Genomic DNA, 20812 nt, shown 5'->3' with positions numbered 1-20812 from the left:
CTGGTTCAGTTGTGCCTGGGAAATTTATTGCCTATGGTTGATGTGAAAAAGCACTGGCTATATTTCTGAAATAGCAGCAATGCGGTAACTGGGTTTGGTAAATACTTGCATTTTAATAGCCTCAGGTCCAGATGACAGACTAGAATTCCTAGTATATGGTAGTTATATTTCTGGAGATATAAAGCAGTAAACCATCATGGCTGGTAAGTTGCACCTAGAATATTTTTATATCGTCAGAGAAATATGTAGACATCAGAGAATCTTGTTGTGAGCATGACCCTGTAAAAAACTGTGACTCTAACCCAAGAATGCTTAGCCTTATGGTATTAATAGGTACTACATCACATGGAGTGTGATGCATTAGGTGTCTTCTCTGATATTCCAGCCACAGGTAAAGGGAACTCTTGTTTATCACTTCATATGCTATTAAATCTATTTTCATTATGACCTTTGTGCTTTAGGATCAAGCTACTGGTTATATATATGAGTATTACTCTGATAGTTCTTGATTATAGTTTCCATTGCTTTTGTTTGAGTGCTTATTTTAAGAATGACTCTAGTATTTTTTTTAAACTTTGCAGAGTACAGATGCCAATTCAAATGTGAGGAAAAGAACGAATGCCACGGTACAGTCCGAAGCTGATGGTGGGAGCCGAATTGACACAAGGCATAGCTCCATCCAGCCTCCCTCTGTAGCTCAGGGGTCTTCTGACATTACGCCCCGCTCCCTTTCTGCATCAAGTCCCAATCCCTTCACACACATCAATGCATCAGAGACATTATCTTCTGCAAGAGCTACCCCTCCAGCTCCTCCTTCTACCCCAATTTTAACTGGATTTGTATCCCAGCATGCCACAGCTGGATCCCCTTCCATTCAGCACTTGCTTGGATCTAGACTGGAGCAGATTCAGACCACCACACCTAATACATTAGGAGCATCTGCAAAGCCATCTGCTGTTACACCACCTGCTCCCCCTGCTTCTCACTCTGGCACGAGTAAGATAGACAAATATGCACGCATTTTATTTCCTGTTACCTTTGGAGCGTTTAACATGGTCTACTGGGTGGTGTATCTATCCAAAGATACCATGGAAAAATCAGAAAGTCTAATGTAGTTTTGCTGCTATGTAGTAGTTCCTAAATTATACTCACATTTGATGCATAGTTTCTTCTTTTGAAACTATTTAAAAAGGTCAGTAATTCTTATTTATAAAAGCTGTGTGCTACTTTCCCATTGTAAAGGCTGGAGCTGTTGGGGATAATTAGTTAACTCTTACCAGAGTAATGGGTAACAGTAATGGGTCTTCCTCCCTTCAACTAGCAATGAACAGACAAACTACTCTGGATGTACAGAACTTGTCTTTGGGAGGAACATGCACCAAAAAAATCAGAGGCAGAGGTGCACAGCTGTGCAGTGGAACACATCTGACTGCTAGGAATATGCATGTTGGCTATTACAAATCCCTGAGGCACCCAGCACTGCTGTCTGAACACAGCATTGCATTCTCTGAGTGCGAGGTCCATGTCCTGAATATTTTGACAGTGCTTGCTAGAAAAGGACTATCCCTGCTAGATTAAAATTGGCAGAATGGGGGGAAGAAAATGAGAAGTGGAAAAAGAAAAGAGAGTCCAGCCTGGGAAAGTGCAACTCTGGGAAAGTTATGCAAAGGAGTTGTAGAGCTCCGTATATTTTTACTAAGCATTATTTTGCATTGTAACTCACTCCAAAATAATAATTGAACCTCGTAAAATCTGATGTAATTCTCAAAATTGGATTTTCTAGTTTGGTAAGGTGATCTTAACTGTGTGATTCTTCTTTGACCTTGCTGACCAGCCTGAGTGGATTTATTCCGAAATTACATCCGTTGTAGTAGATGAGGACCAGATCCACAATGTTCAACTTTTTATTTGAATTCTTTGTTTTTAATTTGGATGTTTTGGGGTTTAGTTTTTTTCTTTCCTTCTTTCCCCCCTCCCCCCGATTTTTCACTTACGTTCTTGATTGCCTTTGAACACGTGTTCCGCCCCTACTTTATGTAATGTTTGTGTCAAGTTAAATTTTCAAAATAGTTTTAAAAGTGTTCAAAATTAAGGAAAAAAAAAAAAGTCCTGTGCTTTGATGAGTGCGGCTATGGCATGTCACTGTGTGAATGAAAGACACTCTTTTTGTGAAGGACTGCTGTGACATCAATAAGAAAATAAAGTTTCTAGGTAGAGCCCAGGGAAAATTTATGATCCATTTGTTTATTTTAAACTATGGCATAGATAGGCACTTTTCTTAGCATCTCAATATGCAATATGGAATATGCAAGCTGGTGACTTTATTAAAAAATCAAATAGTTAAACCTGGTAGAAGTCTCGATCATAAATGTTGTTTTCACTGGAATGGGTGGAAGATACACTGTTAATACATATAAATATGTTTGTACAGATCCATCTGGCTAGGCAAATGGTTAGTGTTTCTGTGCAGATGACAGGTGAAAATCAGAGGCCAAATTCTCAGTTGTGATCTGGCTGTGTCTTTAAAGGGTCTGGACTAAACCTTAGCTTCAGTTGATTGGAATAGAAGATTGGTAGCCTATGGTCAAAGTCATATGCTGCAGGGCAGATCAGGTGAGTGTTGAGTGGTTCTGTGCCCAGACAGTGATCAAAGGACTGGTGGAGACCACAAGCAGGTGGGCTAATTGAGAGCATTCTGAGACTGCCCTAGACTATACTGGGACAAGAGTCAGAATAAAAAGAACCCATAATGCTGAAAGTATGGCTGTGCCCCTGTCTGTCTATTAAACTATGACTGTGCTTCTGGCTCTCCAAGCCTTTTAGCCATCTCATGACTGAGAATCTGACCTTTAACTTATGGGACTTGGGAGGTGGCAAGGCTGCTCTTTCATGCATAACACTGGACTGTAGATGATAGAATGCAGAGGATGTGGGAGTGTCTTACGTGACTTTTATGTAGTGATGATATAAACAATTGCCTTATCTTTTTTTACTTAAGGGATGCTCTCAAAAGGCCAGGTATAGTCCTTTCTTTTTTTGTCTTTTACATCTAGAAGATGTCTGAGATTACAGCACTCCTTGAAAATCATTACATGCAACATACCACAGAATTGGAAATGAAGCACCCATGTAAGACATCTAACTGCAGTAATTTGTATCTTTGGATGTATTGCTAGTTGCTGTAGGTGCTTCCTGTCTGATAAGGTCCCATTGTTACAGATTGTGAGAATAGATGATAATATGCAAGAGATTGATTATTTATTTTGTTAAACCAGAAGAAACCAAGCTAATCCTCTAGCAATTATTGATTATAATTACACAAATGATAAAATATTTCTAGCATGAAGAACGATGGCCTTCTGTGTGGAGAACCCAGTGTGTGCAGCAGAAGTTACTGAAGTTACTCTTGGCTTTCCTCTGTGATGAAAACCAAGGATTTTTTTTCTCAGGCAGAGCTTTAAACATTCATTAAAAAAAAATTCATTAGAAACAGCTCTTTCTTCCTTCCACTCATCCCAATATACTGATTTATAATCAGCTTTTTCTAGTGCATTGTTCAGTGGGATCAGCACTGGTTGAGGCTAAGATTGATCTAAATGTGCTACTTGAATTCAATTGTAGTTTCATTTTAAAGACTTATAAGGAGGAAAAAGGGTTGCAAAAATTAATAGATTACAAATATTTCTTTCTATGCTTCTATTTTGGAAGAAATTTTTAAGGATACCACAAAAAAAAATTACCTATTTTAAATCTGATGGTGTATTTTTGAAGTACCTTACAACACTTCCATGCCTACATCGAAAATGAGACACATTAAAAAAAATCATCGTGAGTCTAGGACTCATCTGTTGAACTGTACTACGTTTTTATGTTGCAGCATATAAAGAAATTACCATAATTACCTTTCCAAAGTACATGTGGACAATCTAAATAGAAATTTATCGTTAACAGTGGTTCTTCCTTATATTTAATCTTCTTGTAGAGTGATCAGAAACAGAATAGAGCCTGTAGTATACTCACTGATGCTGTAACTCAGAAGCACCAAAAAAAAAACAACAGTGGGAATATGCTAAATATAGCGGCCCAAATGTTCAAAACTGCTAACTAAAATCCTAAGGGAGAACATTGCAGGTGTCATTTCTGTGACCAAATGGCTTATTATAGCTGAGTTTGAGTGAGATGAACTCTACAGGAACTATTTTTTGTTGTTATTTTTTTTCCTATTGGCTTTGTTGAACAATCTTTTTTTTTGAGAGTACCATAGTGATTTAAAGCTAACCAGAGACTTGAGGTAAGTTATATCATTCAACAGGAAAGAAAACTGGATAGAAAGCCAAAATCCTTACCAGGTAGCGGGGATACATCTCCACTGACTGCAGTTTCCTCAGAGACATTGTTACCAGCAGCAAAACTCTCACAGATTGCAGTAGTGCAGCCCTGACCACTAATGCAGTCGTTTGAGAAAAAACGTTAAAAACGTGGTTCAGGAAGGTTGCCTTCATAGAAACTGAAGTGTGTTTTGTAGTCAACTGTGAGCCCTCTATTAACAGGTTTCACTGCAATTGTGAAAATAATGAAGCTGGGCAATGTGGTAAACCTAGACCCCTCTGTCTATGGTGACCTGAGCTCTTAGAGCTCACCAGCAGTACTGGAGTCTGTTTTTCCTCCTACAAAGTGGACTCATCTCCACCAAAGGGATGTTGGTGGTGCATTTCTTCTCCCATGTGTCTTTTAAGGGGGGAAAAAGTAAACTGCAAACTTTGTAAACTGTTTAGTCATCCACTTTACAGTACCCTGTGATCAGACAAGTAGACCATATAATAATTGAATGAAAGAGGTAAATAATAAGGAATGTGAATAGAGCTTTTCTGTTAACAGGCACTAAAAGTTTATTGATTATAGGGTGTTCAAGTGTAGCCTTTGGCCTCTCATCATTGTCATCATTCAGGATGGACCTTGGAAAAAAAAAATGAGGAAAGCCAAGTAACTGTATTTAATGGGATTTAACCAGTATTTCTAGAGAAAATTGAATGGACTCAGCTTTTTGATATGCACAGAATTCCATCTTCTTCCACTGTCTCGTGTACCTCCTATATGTCATTTGGCCACAGTGTACCTTAAGCTGTAGTGTATTGTTGGTGTGCCATGTGACAACGTCAGGGAATGCAGTGTGTATTTATCCAGTTTATCCAAAGCCTAGTGCTCCCATATCCCTTGTGCTACTGGAAGTGGAGGGAAGGCCAGAATGGAAGAAATGACCGCACTGCTTTGTAAGAGACACACGTTGGCCACCTGGGACGTCTTCCTGTAGATACTACAGGAGATTTCCTGGGATAATCTTTCTCAGTGTACTCTAGCACACTATCCCTCCGAATACCAAAAATTTCCAAGAGATCTATTTGGAAAGCAGAGTAGATCATGGACTTTGCACACTGGACTCCAGAATCTTTGCTTGACCCAAAAGATTAAGGAGGGAAAAAATTTTGGTGAATTTTTTCTTCCTGAAACTTGGCAATAGGGCTTGACCACACTGAAATAGAAAGGGGTTGTGTGGCTGGAACTGTTGTGAATTGCAATAGGGACAGCTGAAAAAAATTTACCCTTGGTTTTATTTAATCCTAATATGGAATAACAGATTAGGAAAATGGCAGCTGTGTTGAGGTGTAGTACAATATCTACTGATGATATTAATAAAGCCAAGGATAATCAAAGTTGTAGAAATCTTACAGAACTGCAGAACTATGTGGCAGTAAGTTTATGGCATTTCAGTGCTAAGTGGGGAGGAGATGCTTCCCTTTGTAGTCTGACGAGTAAAGCAGTACAGCTTCTCCATTTATATTTGGAGGAAAAAACTCTATAAACAAAATTTCATACTCAGTGAAAAGCCACAGGGTAAAAAATTGTGGAGGTCAGTATTAACCACCAATCACAAACCCCCAAAAACTAGGAAAAAAATCCAGGAAAAAATTGAAATTAATTTAAAGTTAAATGACAATAGCATCTTTTTTTCCTATTTTTTGTTTCAAGAACTTATATTTCTTTTACTACGGGATTCCAAAGTATGTTTATATTGTTGTAAGGACCTATACTGGTATTTGCTGACACCAATATGTTTTTCATTTACTTCAGTGCACTTTAAACAGGAAGTTTAGGAAGGAAAAATGTACCATTTTGAAAGAGTCTGATATGCATTAATTTGTGCAGTTTTCATTTGTAGGCCTCTCCTCAGAATCAAGATATAGCTATTTTGGAGAATGTTAGTGTGGTTAGTAGTTTCACCATGTTCTGGGTAAATCAGACTTCAAAAGTAAGTTTTTGCCACATCCCAAGCAAGTGAGAGTAGTGTGAAGTATAGAACACCCTGTAGAGATCTCTCTTTGCTAATGTTATGTACTGTTTTCTTGAGGGAATGAAAAATGCAGTTAATGTAAAATTGATAGAATTTGTAAACATACTTTGTTTTCACATGAATTAAATAATGCAGTAGGTTTTTATTTCAGAACTGAATAGCATTGCCTTCTAGTCTCTAACTTATTGCATCTACAAGTATCTCTTACATTTTCTTATGCTTTTTGTATTATTCCACTATAAAGGATTTTAAAGCAAGCCAGTTAATATCCATTGCAGTTCACTACATTTTTTGGTCGTAATTCTATTTTCATTTTCATGGAGAGGAACCGAGAACATGATGGCTTCTTCAAAATAAAAATAACAGCAGCAAAAATAAAAAGCCTTGGAGATTCCCTTTTTTAGAAAACCATCCAAACTCCCATCAATTATTGAATGCTCTTTTTAAATAATAGCATAGTTTTGGCATTAAAAATACTAATGCTGTTGCAGCAGCCTGGATACATATATACATGTATCCATAGAAATAATTCCCTAAATTGTAAGGACGCAAACTCAAATGCACTTGCTATTAGTCTTGTTTTGAAAGAGTACCCTTCTGGATGGAAAACACCATGTGAGGTAGGTGTTTCGTGTTTTTTTTGTTCATACATCTATTTTCAAGAAAAGTATCTGTAGGAAAAGTATAGTACTATTGAATTAATCTTCAGCTAGCACAGAGATCTGAGTTATTTCATGCTGGTGGTCTTTCTGTTGTTGATCTCCTTCAACATTTGCTTAGTGCTTTTTGTGAATGCTGTATCCAAGTTGCTGTTAATTGACATAGTAATCTGTGGATGATCTGATGGCATAAAGAAACACTTAAGGAAATAATCATTATCTGTGAATACATTTTCATCCTTGGAAGAATGGTAACTGGGTGTTGGTAGAAGAAGCAGGTGACAGTATGAAGCACTCAGCTGGACTTCTGAGCTTGATGCATTGCAAAATTTAGTTGATTACTGCTTTGTCTTGCCTCATCATCCTGTGTTGGTGGCTCATCTCCATGATGAGTAAAACTGCTACGAGTACAGAAGACTCAGAAGTAAAGAACATGTTTCTTTGAAGTTATTTCGAAATACGAGATAGTTAACCTTATTACTAACAGTAACTTCACTATATGCTTTATATTTGCAAATTTTAAAATCTTCTCTGTTAGAATGTACTAGGTTGTCAAATGAATAAGAAGATACTTGTCATAAATACACGATTCGGTATGTATATGTATTTCATTTTTTATTTATTTCTGGCAACATTCTCTATCACCAGAGCAGTGGTGGAGGTTTGAGGCATTTCAGAGAACCAGAGTTCTTGAGCAGTTACGTGAAAATATTTGTTTCATAGATACATGCCTTTGCAAATCAATACCAGCAGTGCTTTCATGGTGGAAATTAATCCACTTGTGAAAAATCCTGGCCTTGAGTACTTAACCTGTATTTGAAGGGCTGATGAATTATATTGGGCATGGCAGGACTCAGGGCATGTTTTATTCTAAGAGGCTTCTGGGTTGGAGCCGGATTATGTCCTGCTGTGGTCTGAAGCAACCTGCACTAGAGAGACTATAAGCAGAATCCATGGGTTTTTGTGGCTCTTTTTTAAGACTCCACTGTAAAACTATATTACTGCTCTCATCTTCTTCCTTATTGTCTTGCTTTGTGTGAGGAGAAGTATTTCAGTGCTTGTGGTGAGGAGGCTGAAATAACTTGTCTAGCTAAACCCCAAGTTTGTCTTATTGTCTTTTGGCTGGTTAATAGCAGTGGAATGTGTCTGATCTGGCTCCCTGTCTTAGTGCTGATACAAAGGAGGGGGTGAGAAGGCTGGATTGATGCTTTGAGCTGGATGTGATTGATGCTTGGAGCTGGTGTGAAACCACAGTCTGAGGATTCTCATCTTACCTCCACTGGCATTAAAACAAAGGCAGTCTCAGGCTTTTTCAAACCTCTGGTACCCCCTGTGGTCATTTTTCCTCCACAAAGGTGATTTTTTGAATTATATCTATGACAAAAAATGGAGAAAAAAGGTAGAAACAGGCCAGAGTTTATGAAAGAGCCAAAATCAATGAAGTTATTTGAAGAGAGAGAAAAGGAAGAGAAGGGAAAACATGAGTATGAATGAAAAATGTCGTTTCTTGCTACCAAGCAGTTATTTTAAGATATGTCCTATTAGAGGTACTAGAACTGCATCTGGCAGGAAACAGGCTAGAAATAATTATTTCTTAATTATAAGTATAATGAGAAAGTAATAAAGAAAAATGTCTAATGTCCTGTTATAAACATTTGTGTTTCATTGAAGCTGTTTTCAAAAAATGGTATTTTCATTATCAGCCAGGAAGAATTAGGAGACAGAATGGTAGGGGAAAAAGATTGAGTTTTATTAAGTATAACTGTTTCCCTCTGTTTTAGGACATTTCTCAACCAAAAATGTAAACAGTAACATTTTTTAATCTTTCTAGAACTGTATATATTTAATCTTCAGTAATGAAGTGCTTTAGAATGTTTAGCATTTAACTTGCTTTATGTTTAAGAGACTAAATATCATATCTGTCTCTGATTTAATTCAGTTATTAGAGTGGATGGTAGGAAGTAAAAACTTTCATTACGGTAACAGCCATTTTTTTGAAGTGTCATGCCTTCCTCCTAAATCTGAAGACTTCATTCCTGTACCTGAATTCATGGGAGCTGTTTAGTGCTGAGCACTTCTGGTAATCCGGTCAGTGCTACAGCTTGTGGAGTGCAGCTGCATTTAAATTTGGCATGTCTGAAAATGTATGTCCACAACCTTGGCACTTGCACAGTGTGGATCCCATGAAAGGCAAAGATGTGCTTGTAACCCACCATATGGGTGGGTTACGTACGCTGCTCATGCGGGAGAAGATAGAATCTGTGGTCATAAACAAAGGGTAAGGAGAGTGAGACTGCCTCTTTTAGAGACTGTGCAGATCTTATGTTGAATTAAGGCTCTTATGAAAATGCCCCCTAAACTCTTTTCCAAGTAGGCAGCTTAGGAACAAACTGAGTGCAATGTGGAATTCAACTCCAACTGCCAATCCTGCATAAGGATCAGCACAGTTAATCTGTCCTAAGGTTTCTGATGCTGTGGCTAGAAGACTGGAAAGATGTGAGGTAGCAGCTGCTGCCAGCTGGAACACATTCATGTTGCTGTGCATCCAAGCCGTACTGTATGGCATCAGGGTCTTTGGCATACTGGGGGTGGGATGGAAAATGCTTTTTTGGAGTACCGAATAGGGCAAAATGAAAACTCTTCCTTTGGCTCAGCAGCGCTCATATTCATTGTAACAGCACTGAACATCTCAAAGGAGGACTAAGGTGTATTGCAGTTTTCTCCTCACGTCTGCTAAATGTTCTGATGTGGAATGTGGTGAGAGTGACAAGTACATGTCTGGTAATGAAACAGAACATGCTTAGTAGTGCTGCCTGGTAGTACCCACAACCTCATGCCAGCAGCTTGTGGCCCTTCCCAGAAGCAGAACTGCGTCACTGATTTTTTTTTGTGTGTGTGTGTAGGCCCCTACCACCTCTCCTGTAGCTTCAACGTTGGAAAAAGGTGCTTTCTCTTTGACATTCATTTCTCCATTTTGTTGTGTATTTATGAAGAAGAAAATAAAACTGAATTTTTCTTTGGTTTTTGATTTATTTTTTAAAGAGACTTTCTCACCTGCACACATGGAAATCACAGGCTCCATTGCAAACTTTAGGAAGGTAGCAAACTCTTCTAGCCAACTTCAGGAGTCTCTCTATGCTTATATTAAAAAGATAGCTTTTGTTTTCAAATAAATCTCTAATTTGGAGAATATTTGGTTAAAACTTTATAAATTTTAAATATAAAAATATTTTCTCTGTACTGAAAGTGTGAATTTTATTTATAACCATTTCACTTAGGAAGATAAGGCACAATGAATGTGTGTGGGTTTTCTCTTAAGCTAGTTAATATATGTCATGGTGGAAAAGATGCTTAGCTGTGTGATATTCAGTAGCCATTTCATAAGTACATGGGTGGTATTTTTTTTTATTTTGGAGAGTGTGAAGATGATACACAAACAGAAGGTGAGAAAACTCTGTAGAGAGATTTTAAAAGGCTACTTCTCACTTTCTCTCTGGATATCATATGCATAAGTATAGTGAAATCAGGTAAGAAAAAATATGTGAATAAAAGAAAAGACCTTTTTTGATCTTCACACTCTCAGCTAGTCTTACTAAGTATGGAAGTTTACAGCTTCCCTGTATGCTTCCAGGTTTTCTCTCTGCTATACCATGGGGGAAGTGCAGAAGGTCATGCCTTTTCAAATAAGACCTAGGAATTTTTAGGTTGAGTTCATGAGTCCAGTCAGGAGGACACTCAGTGCTGGCCTTGCTGAGTTGGGAACGTGGTTTTGTAGGTCTAAATTTTGTCCTGATGGAGCAATCTGCTCAGCAGGAGAAGGTATCCTAGTTCTGGGTCAGAACAGTTGGGGCATTTTGCTGAGGTAAGATGCGAGTGTTGAATTAGGCTTATGGGCTGCTCATTAGCTATTTAAACCCCCCCAAGTGTAATATCTAAACTCACACTTTGGCATGTTCTGGTACTTTTGCACTGCTTTGATTTGTTCCGGATCTGTCTCTGACTTTGCTCCCTTGCCTTGTGGCTGAGGTGGGGAGCAGCAGTTTCAAGGATGGCGTGGGGTTCACATGCCTTCCCTTCAGCCATGAGCTCTCTCTGCATCACATCTCCATCACCAGGGGGGACAGCAGAGTGTGGGCAGAGAGAGGGTGTGCACCCATGCCACTGACAGATAAACCGTGGCAGTCAAGCAGCAAGGCACAGAGTGCATAGAGTTGGAGTCCTGAAGTAGTAGTGTTTAAGGATTGTTTTCTGGATTTCAAGAATCTGTGCTAGTGCAGTGGCATAAACCACTTTGGTTGCTTGAAATACAAGTCAGTTGTAGAGCAGACAAAGGATTTTCTGGTTTCTAAGTTTTCTGACTGAGTGCTAGGACTGCCAGCCTGCTCATGCTGTGTGCTGCTGTGGCAAGGACCATCAGACTTGGGTGTTTGTGAGGAGCGTTGCATCACTAGCAAACATACAGAGCAGCGACAGTGTACTAAAAGCCTGTCTGCAGACAGTATTTACTTGCTGGTAATAAGTAAATAAGCCCTGCTAGTGGTTACCTTGGGTTCCTTTTTTCTCCTCCTCACCTTTACCTACCACCCTTGCGCTCTGCCAGTTCTGATATTCCAAATTGCTGAGGCAACTTTGTGAACTGTTAAAATTGGTCTATCTAATGAATGATGCGAAATACCCTTTTGCTCTCAACTCGTAGTTGAGAGACAGGCTGGGAGATATCAACTAATTCAAAGTTTAAGACCTGTACCAACTGAGGAACAAAAAAAAAAAAAAGAAAAAAGGTGTGAGCAGATATAGCAGCTGCTATATCTGTGTGTCATTTTTAAGATGGAAAGAAGTAAAAAAATCAAGAATACAGTATTTACAGGTATTTTGATTTACTATAAGCTTTTCTTTTCCTGAGAAGCCCTGTCCACTGTGACCAAAGCATTTGGGTTTAGGCTTAGACATTGTAAGGAAGACTCCCAGTGAAAAATATGTAGCTTTTGGAAGTATTTTTATTTTTCTGTAAAAGTAGTGGCATGCAGAAAATCTACACTAAAGCAAGCATAGTAGAAATGCTTCTTTAACACCCTCTATAGAAAAGTCCTAAATCCCCTAACTTCTCTGTCAATAACGTAACTACTTCTGCAATATGTAACTTCCTAGATGCATGTTGCAAGAGTTTCTGTGCCATGTCAGATTCTGATGTTTATCCCTTTGTATTGGCTCATACATGCAGAAAAACTGAAAGGAAATCAAGGCAAGGGAAGTCTTGAGGTTGAATTCTTTTACACCATTCCTGGTGCACATTTTAGTTGCATGGAAAAAACGTGGCTGGAAGGATTGGAAGAATCAGAGGTTAACTAAATTATTTGATGCATATGTTTAATGCTGGTCACCTGACTATACTAACAAACTTAAAAGGTGGTTTGATAGGTGTCAACTTGTTTTGCTATTGTGCAGCTTAACTGTTACCTTCCTGTATTATGAACATCTATGTATTTGGAAAATAAATCCATCTTGCAAGAAAGATTGTGCAAAAAATTGTTCCTATTATACTCCAATGTATATTGCTAATGTCAAATAAAATACAATTGTGAGAGTTCTTAAACAGTTGTCTTTCTAATTGTGGCCTGAAACAGGAAGAGGAAGGAATACAGTAAACTTCTTTGGCATGGATTTTCCTGTAGTTATTGCTGGAACATTGATGCTCATTAAATGATTCAATCAACCTGATGCTTTATATTTGAACAGATAAAGGGATGGGTTTCATTAGCAGTATGATGAATGGTAATCTGTAGTATTATTTATTAAGATGGCACATGAGTCTACTGATGTATCTTTGTCAAGATGTCTCACTATGTTAACAAGCTAAAAGCTAAGTTAATTACCTTGCCTCTTTCACAGCATCAGAAACAAATAATACACAGATTAGCAGTGCCCACTTTATTATCTAATTTATTTATTTCTAATTCCTCTGAGGTAATCTAAGAGCACTTACTCCTTGCCTTGCCTGCCAACAGGCCAGTTGTCAGCTGCTCTAATTCTTTACATGACCTAAAGTGATTTTCTAATATTCTGTGCTTGGGCCTGGTAAAGTTTCTGTGCATTAGAAGACTTGTAAAAACTGTGTTTCAGCAAGGATGAAATATAGCTTGCAACAAATATGCGTAGGGAGACATGCAGAGAAATCATTTTAGTATGCACACTGGCCCATGCAAGGCAGGGAGTGGGGCACCCTAATTTCCTTTGCTAAGTGTGGCCAGAGCCATCAAATCTTTTTGCAGGCGAGCTGAAAGCTGTCAGAATGGCTTACGATGCTGCAAAGTGCTGTAATTGCTGCTTGCTTCAGGGACAGATGTTGATGCCAAGAAATCTGCTGTGTTTGACAACCACAGCTAGATCATAGATTTGGGAGACTACAGCCCTTTCTCCTGTCTTCTGTGGCTGTCATTTTTAAGCCAGATGCATGAATTAGTCATACATGCTGCAGCTGCCACTTAATGTTATATGGCATGATGTTACCTACCCCACATCCTGCATTTTACTCATGTCACTTGCATTGACTAGATGGGGAATTCTGCTGTTAGGTTATAACTGAGGCCTGTTGAGCATCCAAGGAAAGTTGCTGGGGTCAGGTTTTATGTAATTTAGATCTATGACTGCTGATGGTGTAAGAGGAGGCTTAAAACAATTAGGAACTTTGCTCTGGGCTAGTGCAAAACACCTCCTAAATTCATTTTTCATTCCTCTTCGTATACTGGGTATGATTAGTTCTTCTTGAGAGCACTAAATCTGTTACTGGTAATTAGGACCATGAGACTTGTATGTATATCTTCAGTCTGAGTTTAAGAGAATCGAGCCTGTGTTTTCTGTCCAAATGGTCTCACTGTAGACTTGTGAAAAATCTGTGATTAAGCTGGGAATAGGTGCCTTCAATTCACATTAAAATGTTCTATTTTTATGTGTAGTGTTTAGTATTTCTAAGAAAATAAACACAGCTGAGGAGGTCTTGTTTGGGGAAGTCAGGTTCTGGCTTTTTCTCTACCACTGCCTTCTCCCCTTTTCCTCCCTCCTTTCTGCAGGGCTCAGTCTCACATACATAGAGCTGGGATGCTCTTTTGGAATGGTCCTGGAGAAGACAAGAGTTAAGTATGCCTTTATTTGAACTAAAATATTGGTCACAAATGCTGAATGTCACTGTTCATCTACTGAGCAGCCTTTGACCTGGTATGTATGAAAGTTAAAACCTGCTCAGCCTATTAGATGGTCTGAGATGGTAAGACTTAAAATTGTCTAGGAAACAAACTAGATGACAGCTCCAGATATAAGTGAAGAAACACCTGGGAAAAGGCTGGATGCAGCCCACGTGACTTCATAGCTTATGCTAGCAATTGTTATGTCAGGATGGGCAGCCAGTGCAGGCATGGAGAGACAGGAAGTTGTATTGACTTCAGCACAGCTGAGTGAGGCTGGAGGAGAAATTCAAAAGACAAGGTGAAGGGTAATCCCAGTGTGAGTGCAGGAAGGAACTGGTCACAACCTGATGCTATTAGGTCAGAGAAAATGAGGGTGTGAGTTGATGTGATTAAGTCAGCAGGATCTAGAGAAATTATAGATCAAAGGCTTGTTTTTCAGATTTGTTGGAAAGTGATGCTGGAGGGTAGTTGTTAAGAAGAGTAGAGGACTTACCTGTATTGCTGAACTGGCTTTAATGCTGATGAAAGCCTTTGGATGGGAATTATGTGCCAGCCTTGAGGGATAGTATGAAAAGAATCTTACTGGAAACCTAGCAGGTCCTGGCTGTTGGGACAAGTTGCCAAAGAAATTCTAGGGTGGATTATGTGTCCAGATGTCCTTGCTGGCATTTATTGTAATTTTGGGTATGTTTCCTATGTGACTTTTTCTGTTGTGTTCTGTGGAGATTTTTACTTCCTCAACTGAGAAAATTTCATTTCAAAGTAGAGGAAATTCATTAAAAATGCATTGAAGTGTTTTCTTTTTCAGATGACAAGAAACTGAATAAAGAGCTACTCTGAAGTGGTGTTCACAGCATGGGAGAGCCTGCCAAAACAACACAAACAACTCGGGGTTCCCCAGTGTTGTATCTACTCTTTCTGTTTTTTAGATTTTTTTAACTAATTGCAGACTGAGGAATTCTTCTTGTTTGCCCATAAAAGACCTTGAAAGACTTCTACCCATTTTACAACATGTATATAGATGTAAGTTCCCAGTTGACATAACTGTATGTGCAACGTGGAGTGACCACAGCCAGTGGGCCATTATAGTAAAGGAGAAGCCCTCTGAGGCCCCTTGAAGCATGCTGTAAGGTGTTTTGTTTCAGGAGTCTGTCCAGGATCTGGAGCTGGCAAAAGTGGATGATTCAGTTGCTGGTTCAGGAGATAATTTCATACATGTTTTTCACAGTGTTTCTGGATCCCTTGTTTGAGGAACCTATAAACCCAGGAAGCCTTAGCACCAGGTAATGTATAGACAGGTGTTAGAATGCCTACAGATTTGACCTTGAAGGGAACAGGACTCAGCTGAAGAGGCCCAAGCATTATGTGGGTTTATGGACACAGATCAGCGATAGGAGGACTATTTTTCCCCAGGGATACTACATCCTTTGAGCTCCACCCTATCTTTGTGACTATATCAACACCACTATAACTAGGTGTTATATAATGTGTTCATATGGGGCGCAAAGAGAGACTTTGCAAGGGTAGAGGTGTCCAGTCAGAAGTTAAATGGGCCTGATTATTCACACAAGTCTAGGACTGTCTGAATGATTTTTGCTACTGCAATATAGCAGCCTCTTTTTTTACCATGCAATTGACTTTGATTCCTTTATTTATTCTCCTTAATAACAGTCTTTGCTTTTATGGAAATGAATAACATCTGTCAGTTCAGGCTGGAAGCTGTGCTTGTGGTTTTTTTCTGAATTTTCAGCTCCTCCAAACAGCATTGCATCTGTGTTGTGTGATTCATAGTGAGCTATAAAGCACAGCAGTGCTTTGGAGGCAACATATGTAGTCTCTGACTTGTATGTTGACAGCTGAAGGTCAAGAAGGTGGGATGCCTTAGGAATGCAGAAGCAGGCCCCTACCAGATTCCCTGGCTGTCACAGGGAAAGAGATGTTGGAGGTGTGTTTTCCATGCTCTCTATGTGGCTCCAAGTCTCTCTCAGCAGGAATAGTCTGAGAGTCAGCACAGCTGCCATTACCCTAAAGCCCCTTTTTAGTAGCCCCTTTTTACTTCAGCATATAAGATTGCAATAAATACCACTTTTGAAAAGCAAGTATGATAAATTTTATCCCTGAATATGTGAAAAGATTATAACTGTTTGTGATGTAGCAACATAAGTAGAGAAATTGTGAAGTCTACTCCAGTTCTCTAACTGGAAGCATCTCTTTCTATGATTTTAAGAGCCTGGGATCCTGTCAGCATATTGGGTTTTGATAATTTTCACATCCACCTAGATTAGCTAAGAAGTCAATGTTGATGCTTCTGAATATATTTAGTTATCAAACTTGTGACCACTTATGTATCACAGTATCTGCCAGACCTTTCTCAATCCGTTCTTATATAATGCATGTTTTATCTTGCCCTTATTTCTGTAAGTTGTTGTGAATGAGCTGCATTCTAAAATATGAGCAATTAGTCTTCTCTGGGACATAAATAAAATCACATGAACATATATGGCCATCAGCTTGCTATTGCAAGTGGTGATGGGGAGAAAAGTTGGTTTGGTATATTCTGAAATTTGTTCAAAATACATATGTTTGTATGCCAAGAAAGATTTGGAAAGAGCTAGTCTCTAATGGATTGTTTGGTTCTCTGTCCAAGGCATCTGTGGGTGAAGCTTGATAAGTAGGTGCACCTGACAAATAGGTGCATCAAAATCTACATATGAAAACTTTTGTTCATGTGCTGTATGTGCCTTTCAAGTATTTAGCCACTGAATGATCTCTCTGTTGGAATGCAAAAACAGTGGATATAAATGCTACCAGTAAGGGAGAAATACGCTGTTGTCGGGGGAAAAATACAGAAGGTATCCTGGAAATATGAGACCTGCAGAGTTTGCTGGGAAAAAAAAATGCATTTAGCAGCAACTTACCCAGAGTTTTTGGTCTGGAGGTAACAAATGTCTCACTGTAAACCTGAGTGAAGCCCAAAGAAGTGGCTGAGAAAAGATTAGGATATGCTGTTTTCTCAGTGTTTTCCTTTGAGACACCTCTGGATAGTTCCTCTCTAATTCTAATCTCTGAAATCCCTTTCAGAGACACTCTGACTCTCTGATAAAAATAGGATAAGGAGCCAGGAATCCCACAGGAGGAAGATCAAGAAACTCTCCTCTGAAGATCTGGATTGCAAATCCGGGGTGAAGTGCTGGTCATCACGACTTTTTAGGTGCTGGTTCCCCTCAGTGAAATCCAACATCCAAATCTGTAGGAGAATGTGAACTGCAACCCAAACAGATGCTTCATCATGGTGATACCATTGCAAAGGCCTTTTTTCCTGCATTTTTTTCTATGACTGGGGAAGAGGAGAGAAGGGCAGGTGACAGGGAAGTTGGACAGTGTGAATGGGAGGGAAAGACAACTCTATTCTCAGGTAATCTTGGCATATTTTGAACAATATAAAAAAATTGTTTGTTTTCCGAGGTACTTTAAGATATTGGGCTCACTGTTCTTATGTCTTTTTCTTGAACAAATATGGTGTGGAATGCAAGTCTTGCAAAAACGTTTAGATTTGGCCATGTAGAAACTTGTACTGAACTCCAAATTAGATCCTTGGTTAGATATCCAGCCTCTATCCCCAGGCATGCTGTGGTCTGGTTGTTCGATAATAAAGGAAGAAATGATCTGTGGCAGCAGTAGGTTACAGATGCTTAAAACAAGAGCTGAGGGAATGAGCCTGAGCATTCTCTTGTGTCCTGTAAGCTTGATTTATTGTTACTTTAGTCACATGAAACTCAAATTTGTTGAGTAAATTATATAACGTAAGCATCTCTTACTTCTGTTATTATAGGAGGAGGGTGTGCTAAATTGAGCAAATCAACCAAATCATTACTTAATCATGTGCTTAATTCATTGTCATGGTTTTCCCTCATGAGTATTGGTTATGTCCTTGCAAATCCATTGCTATTGCATTTCCCTGTAACCATTATTTCTTTTTTCACTATTCAGTTAATACATACTACATGAATGTCTTTAAAGTTAGATAACCTCACAAGCAGTTAATTCAAGATACAAATAACTTTGTGTTGTGCTACTAACATGTTTATTTAAAGAGTTTTCTAGGGAAACTTATATAGAATAAAGTATTTTGCAAGAGTCATGAAGAGACTGACAAGAGAAGTACAGAAGATATTTTCGACTTTGTTTGTGCTGGAACTACTGAAGAGTGAGGTACAGATCCCTAAAATAGTCAAAGTACAGTGGCACCAGATTTAATCTCAAATCCTGTTTTATACTCCTTTTGTTTGTTTGTTTTTGTTTAGGCTTTGTCCCATATACTGTTTCTGTCCTCAGCTATTCAGTTCCTACTTTCCTTTGCCCAGTGTTCGTCCCTGATCTCTCTTTGTAACTGATTCCCTCAACTAAACTAATAATTGAATTCAGTGGAACTTGAGGACATTCTCAAGTGCTCTCCTGAAGAAGGATGCTCTAGTTAATCAGACTGAAATTGTTTCTGAAGTAAATAAAATTTATGAAGAGTTTTCTGAGTTATGAATAAATGCAAGAACAATTTATGTTAATTTTGTCACAAAGTACTTTATTCATAAATTGTTCAGGCAACTAGATAAACCTCTCAGATACCTGCTGTAGAAGAGAAATAACCCCACTTACATATTCATTTAGGAGCTTTTGTAGGTATCACCCAGTGCAGTAGCTATACTTTGCAGTCCAGTGCTTGGACAGTGAAACTCTTCACTGGGTGAAAAACTGGCTAGCTGGCTGGGCCCAGAGAATGGTGGTGAATGGAGTTACATCCAGCTGGCAGCCAGTCTTTAGTGGTGTTCCCCAAGGCTCAGTATTGGGACAAGTCCTGTTTAATATCTTTATAGATTATTTGGATGAGAGGATTGAGTGCAACCTCAGTAAATTTGCAGGCAACACCAAGTTGGATGGGAGTATTGGTCTGCTGGAGGGTGGGAAGGCTCTGCAGAGGGATCTGGGCAGGCTGGATTGAGTGGCTGAGGATAACTGTATGATGTTCAACAAGGCCAAGTGCTGTGTCCTGCATTTGGGTCACAACAACCCCCCGCAGCACTACAGGCTGGGAGAAGAGTGGCTGGAGAGCTGCTCAGCAGAAAGGAACTTCAGGATGCTGTTTGACAACTGGCTGGATATAAGCCAGCAGTGTGCCCAGGTGGCCAAGAAAGCCAATGGCATCCTGGCTTGTATCAGCAATAGTGTGGCCAGCAGGACCAGGGAAGTGATTGTTCCCCTGTTCTCAGCACTGGTGAGGTCGCGCCTCAAATGCTGTGTTCAGTTTTGGGCCCTTCCCTTCAAAAGGTTGAGGTGTTGGAGTGAGTCCAAAGAAGGTCAACAGAGCTGGTGAACAGTCTGTAGCACAAGCCCAATGAGGAGCAGCTGAGGGAGCTGGGGTTGTTTAGCCTGGAGAAGAGGAGGCTCAGGGGGGACCTCATTTGTCTCTACAACTACCTGAAAGGACACTGTAGTGAGAGGGGCTCAGTCTTTTATGCCATGTCTCAAATGAAAGGATGAGAGGAAATGACCATAAGTTGCACTAGGGGTGATTCAGATTAGATCTTAGAACATTTTTCACTGAAAGAGTGGTTGAGCATCGGCGTAAGTTGCCCAGGGACGTGGTGGAGTCACCATAACTGGAAGTGTTCAAGAGGCATCTGAATGTGGCACTTGGGGATATGGTTTAGTGGTGATTATGGTGGTGATGGGTTGATAGTTGGACTAGATGATCTTAAAGGTCTCTTTCAACCTTTATGGTTCTATGAAATACATAATTTTATTTAATTTTTTTTTTCTTCTTGACTACATCCGTGCTAAAAGTTAAACACCTAAACTAGTCTTTGGGGTGGTTTTGGTTTGCACCAGCTAACCAAGTGGTTTCTGGACATAATTTGGAAGTTCCTGTTGGGAGTTTTCTCAATATATAGTTGCCCTTGAAGGTCAAGAGAAGTAAATGGCACAACTCTGTTCAGTGCCAGCTGGCCTAAGCAGCAGGCACAGGTCCTAGCACTTTTAGCCTAGTAGCATAGGTGCACAAGACTGCAACAGGGCAGAGAAGAGTCCCTGTGTTCCTTGAAGCAAAGCACTGTAGAGGGATGCCACAAACTGTTTTGTTGGAAGTAGAATTTTTAAAAGTAATTGCAGAGGAATACCCCACAGGGTTATAATAATCCTAGGTGAAGGTCAAATTTGACTGCTGTTATTGGCATTGTATGCCATTAATCCCTGTATTTCAAAATGAAATCACATGTATTATTACATTTTGGTCCTTTACAAATGTATTTCATTATCTGGGAAATAACCCTAATGTTCCCTCAGTTTAAGATAAAGCCATTTAAAGTTTCAGATATCACAAGTAAATGATCTTGCTGGTGCCATCACATGTGGACTTAACAGCCTGTGATCCCATCCAAGTGGTGGTATATAGATGATTCACCTGAGACATCACACAGCTTATTCCACCCAGACTAACATATGGTGATAGCTCCTTGAATCATTAACCAATTGCCTGATGTGCACATATTCTAGATAAACTCTGCACTCTTTACAGTCTTTCAGGTCTGACAGTAAACAGTCCTTCTGGCCTTTGCATGCAGGTGGCTGAT

At 39.3% G+C, this 20812-nt stretch overlaps 1 protein-coding gene across 6 annotated transcripts in view; it reads left to right on the top strand.

The window, feature by feature from the left end:
- The window catches only part of GABRA4 (gamma-aminobutyric acid type A receptor alpha4 subunit), a 48279-nt gene extending 35678 nt beyond the window's left edge, over window positions 1–12601 (top strand). For 5 of the 6 annotated variants that reach the window (XM_027676309.1, XM_027676311.1, XM_027676310.1 and 2 more), the window contains one exon: window positions 582–12601. In XM_027676309.1, the coding sequence (XP_027532110.1) occupies window positions 582–1115 (534 nt within the window). In that variant the 3' untranslated portion in view covers window positions 1116–12601. The remainder of the gene's footprint in view (window positions 1–581) is intronic. The other variant, XM_027676314.1, reaches the window with a different exon arrangement.
- Window positions 12602–20812: the final 8211 nt, after the last annotated feature.

This window comes from Neopelma chrysocephalum, unplaced genomic scaffold (assembly GCF_003984885.1).
Source record: "Neopelma chrysocephalum unplaced genomic scaffold, ASM398488v2 Primary Assembly neopelma1_42, whole genome shotgun sequence".
In the NCBI taxonomy this organism is placed as follows: Eukaryota; Metazoa; Chordata; class Aves; order Passeriformes; family Pipridae; genus Neopelma; species Neopelma chrysocephalum.
Note: the sequence above shows the minus strand (reverse complement) of the source record. Positions and strands in the feature narration are given on the sequence as shown.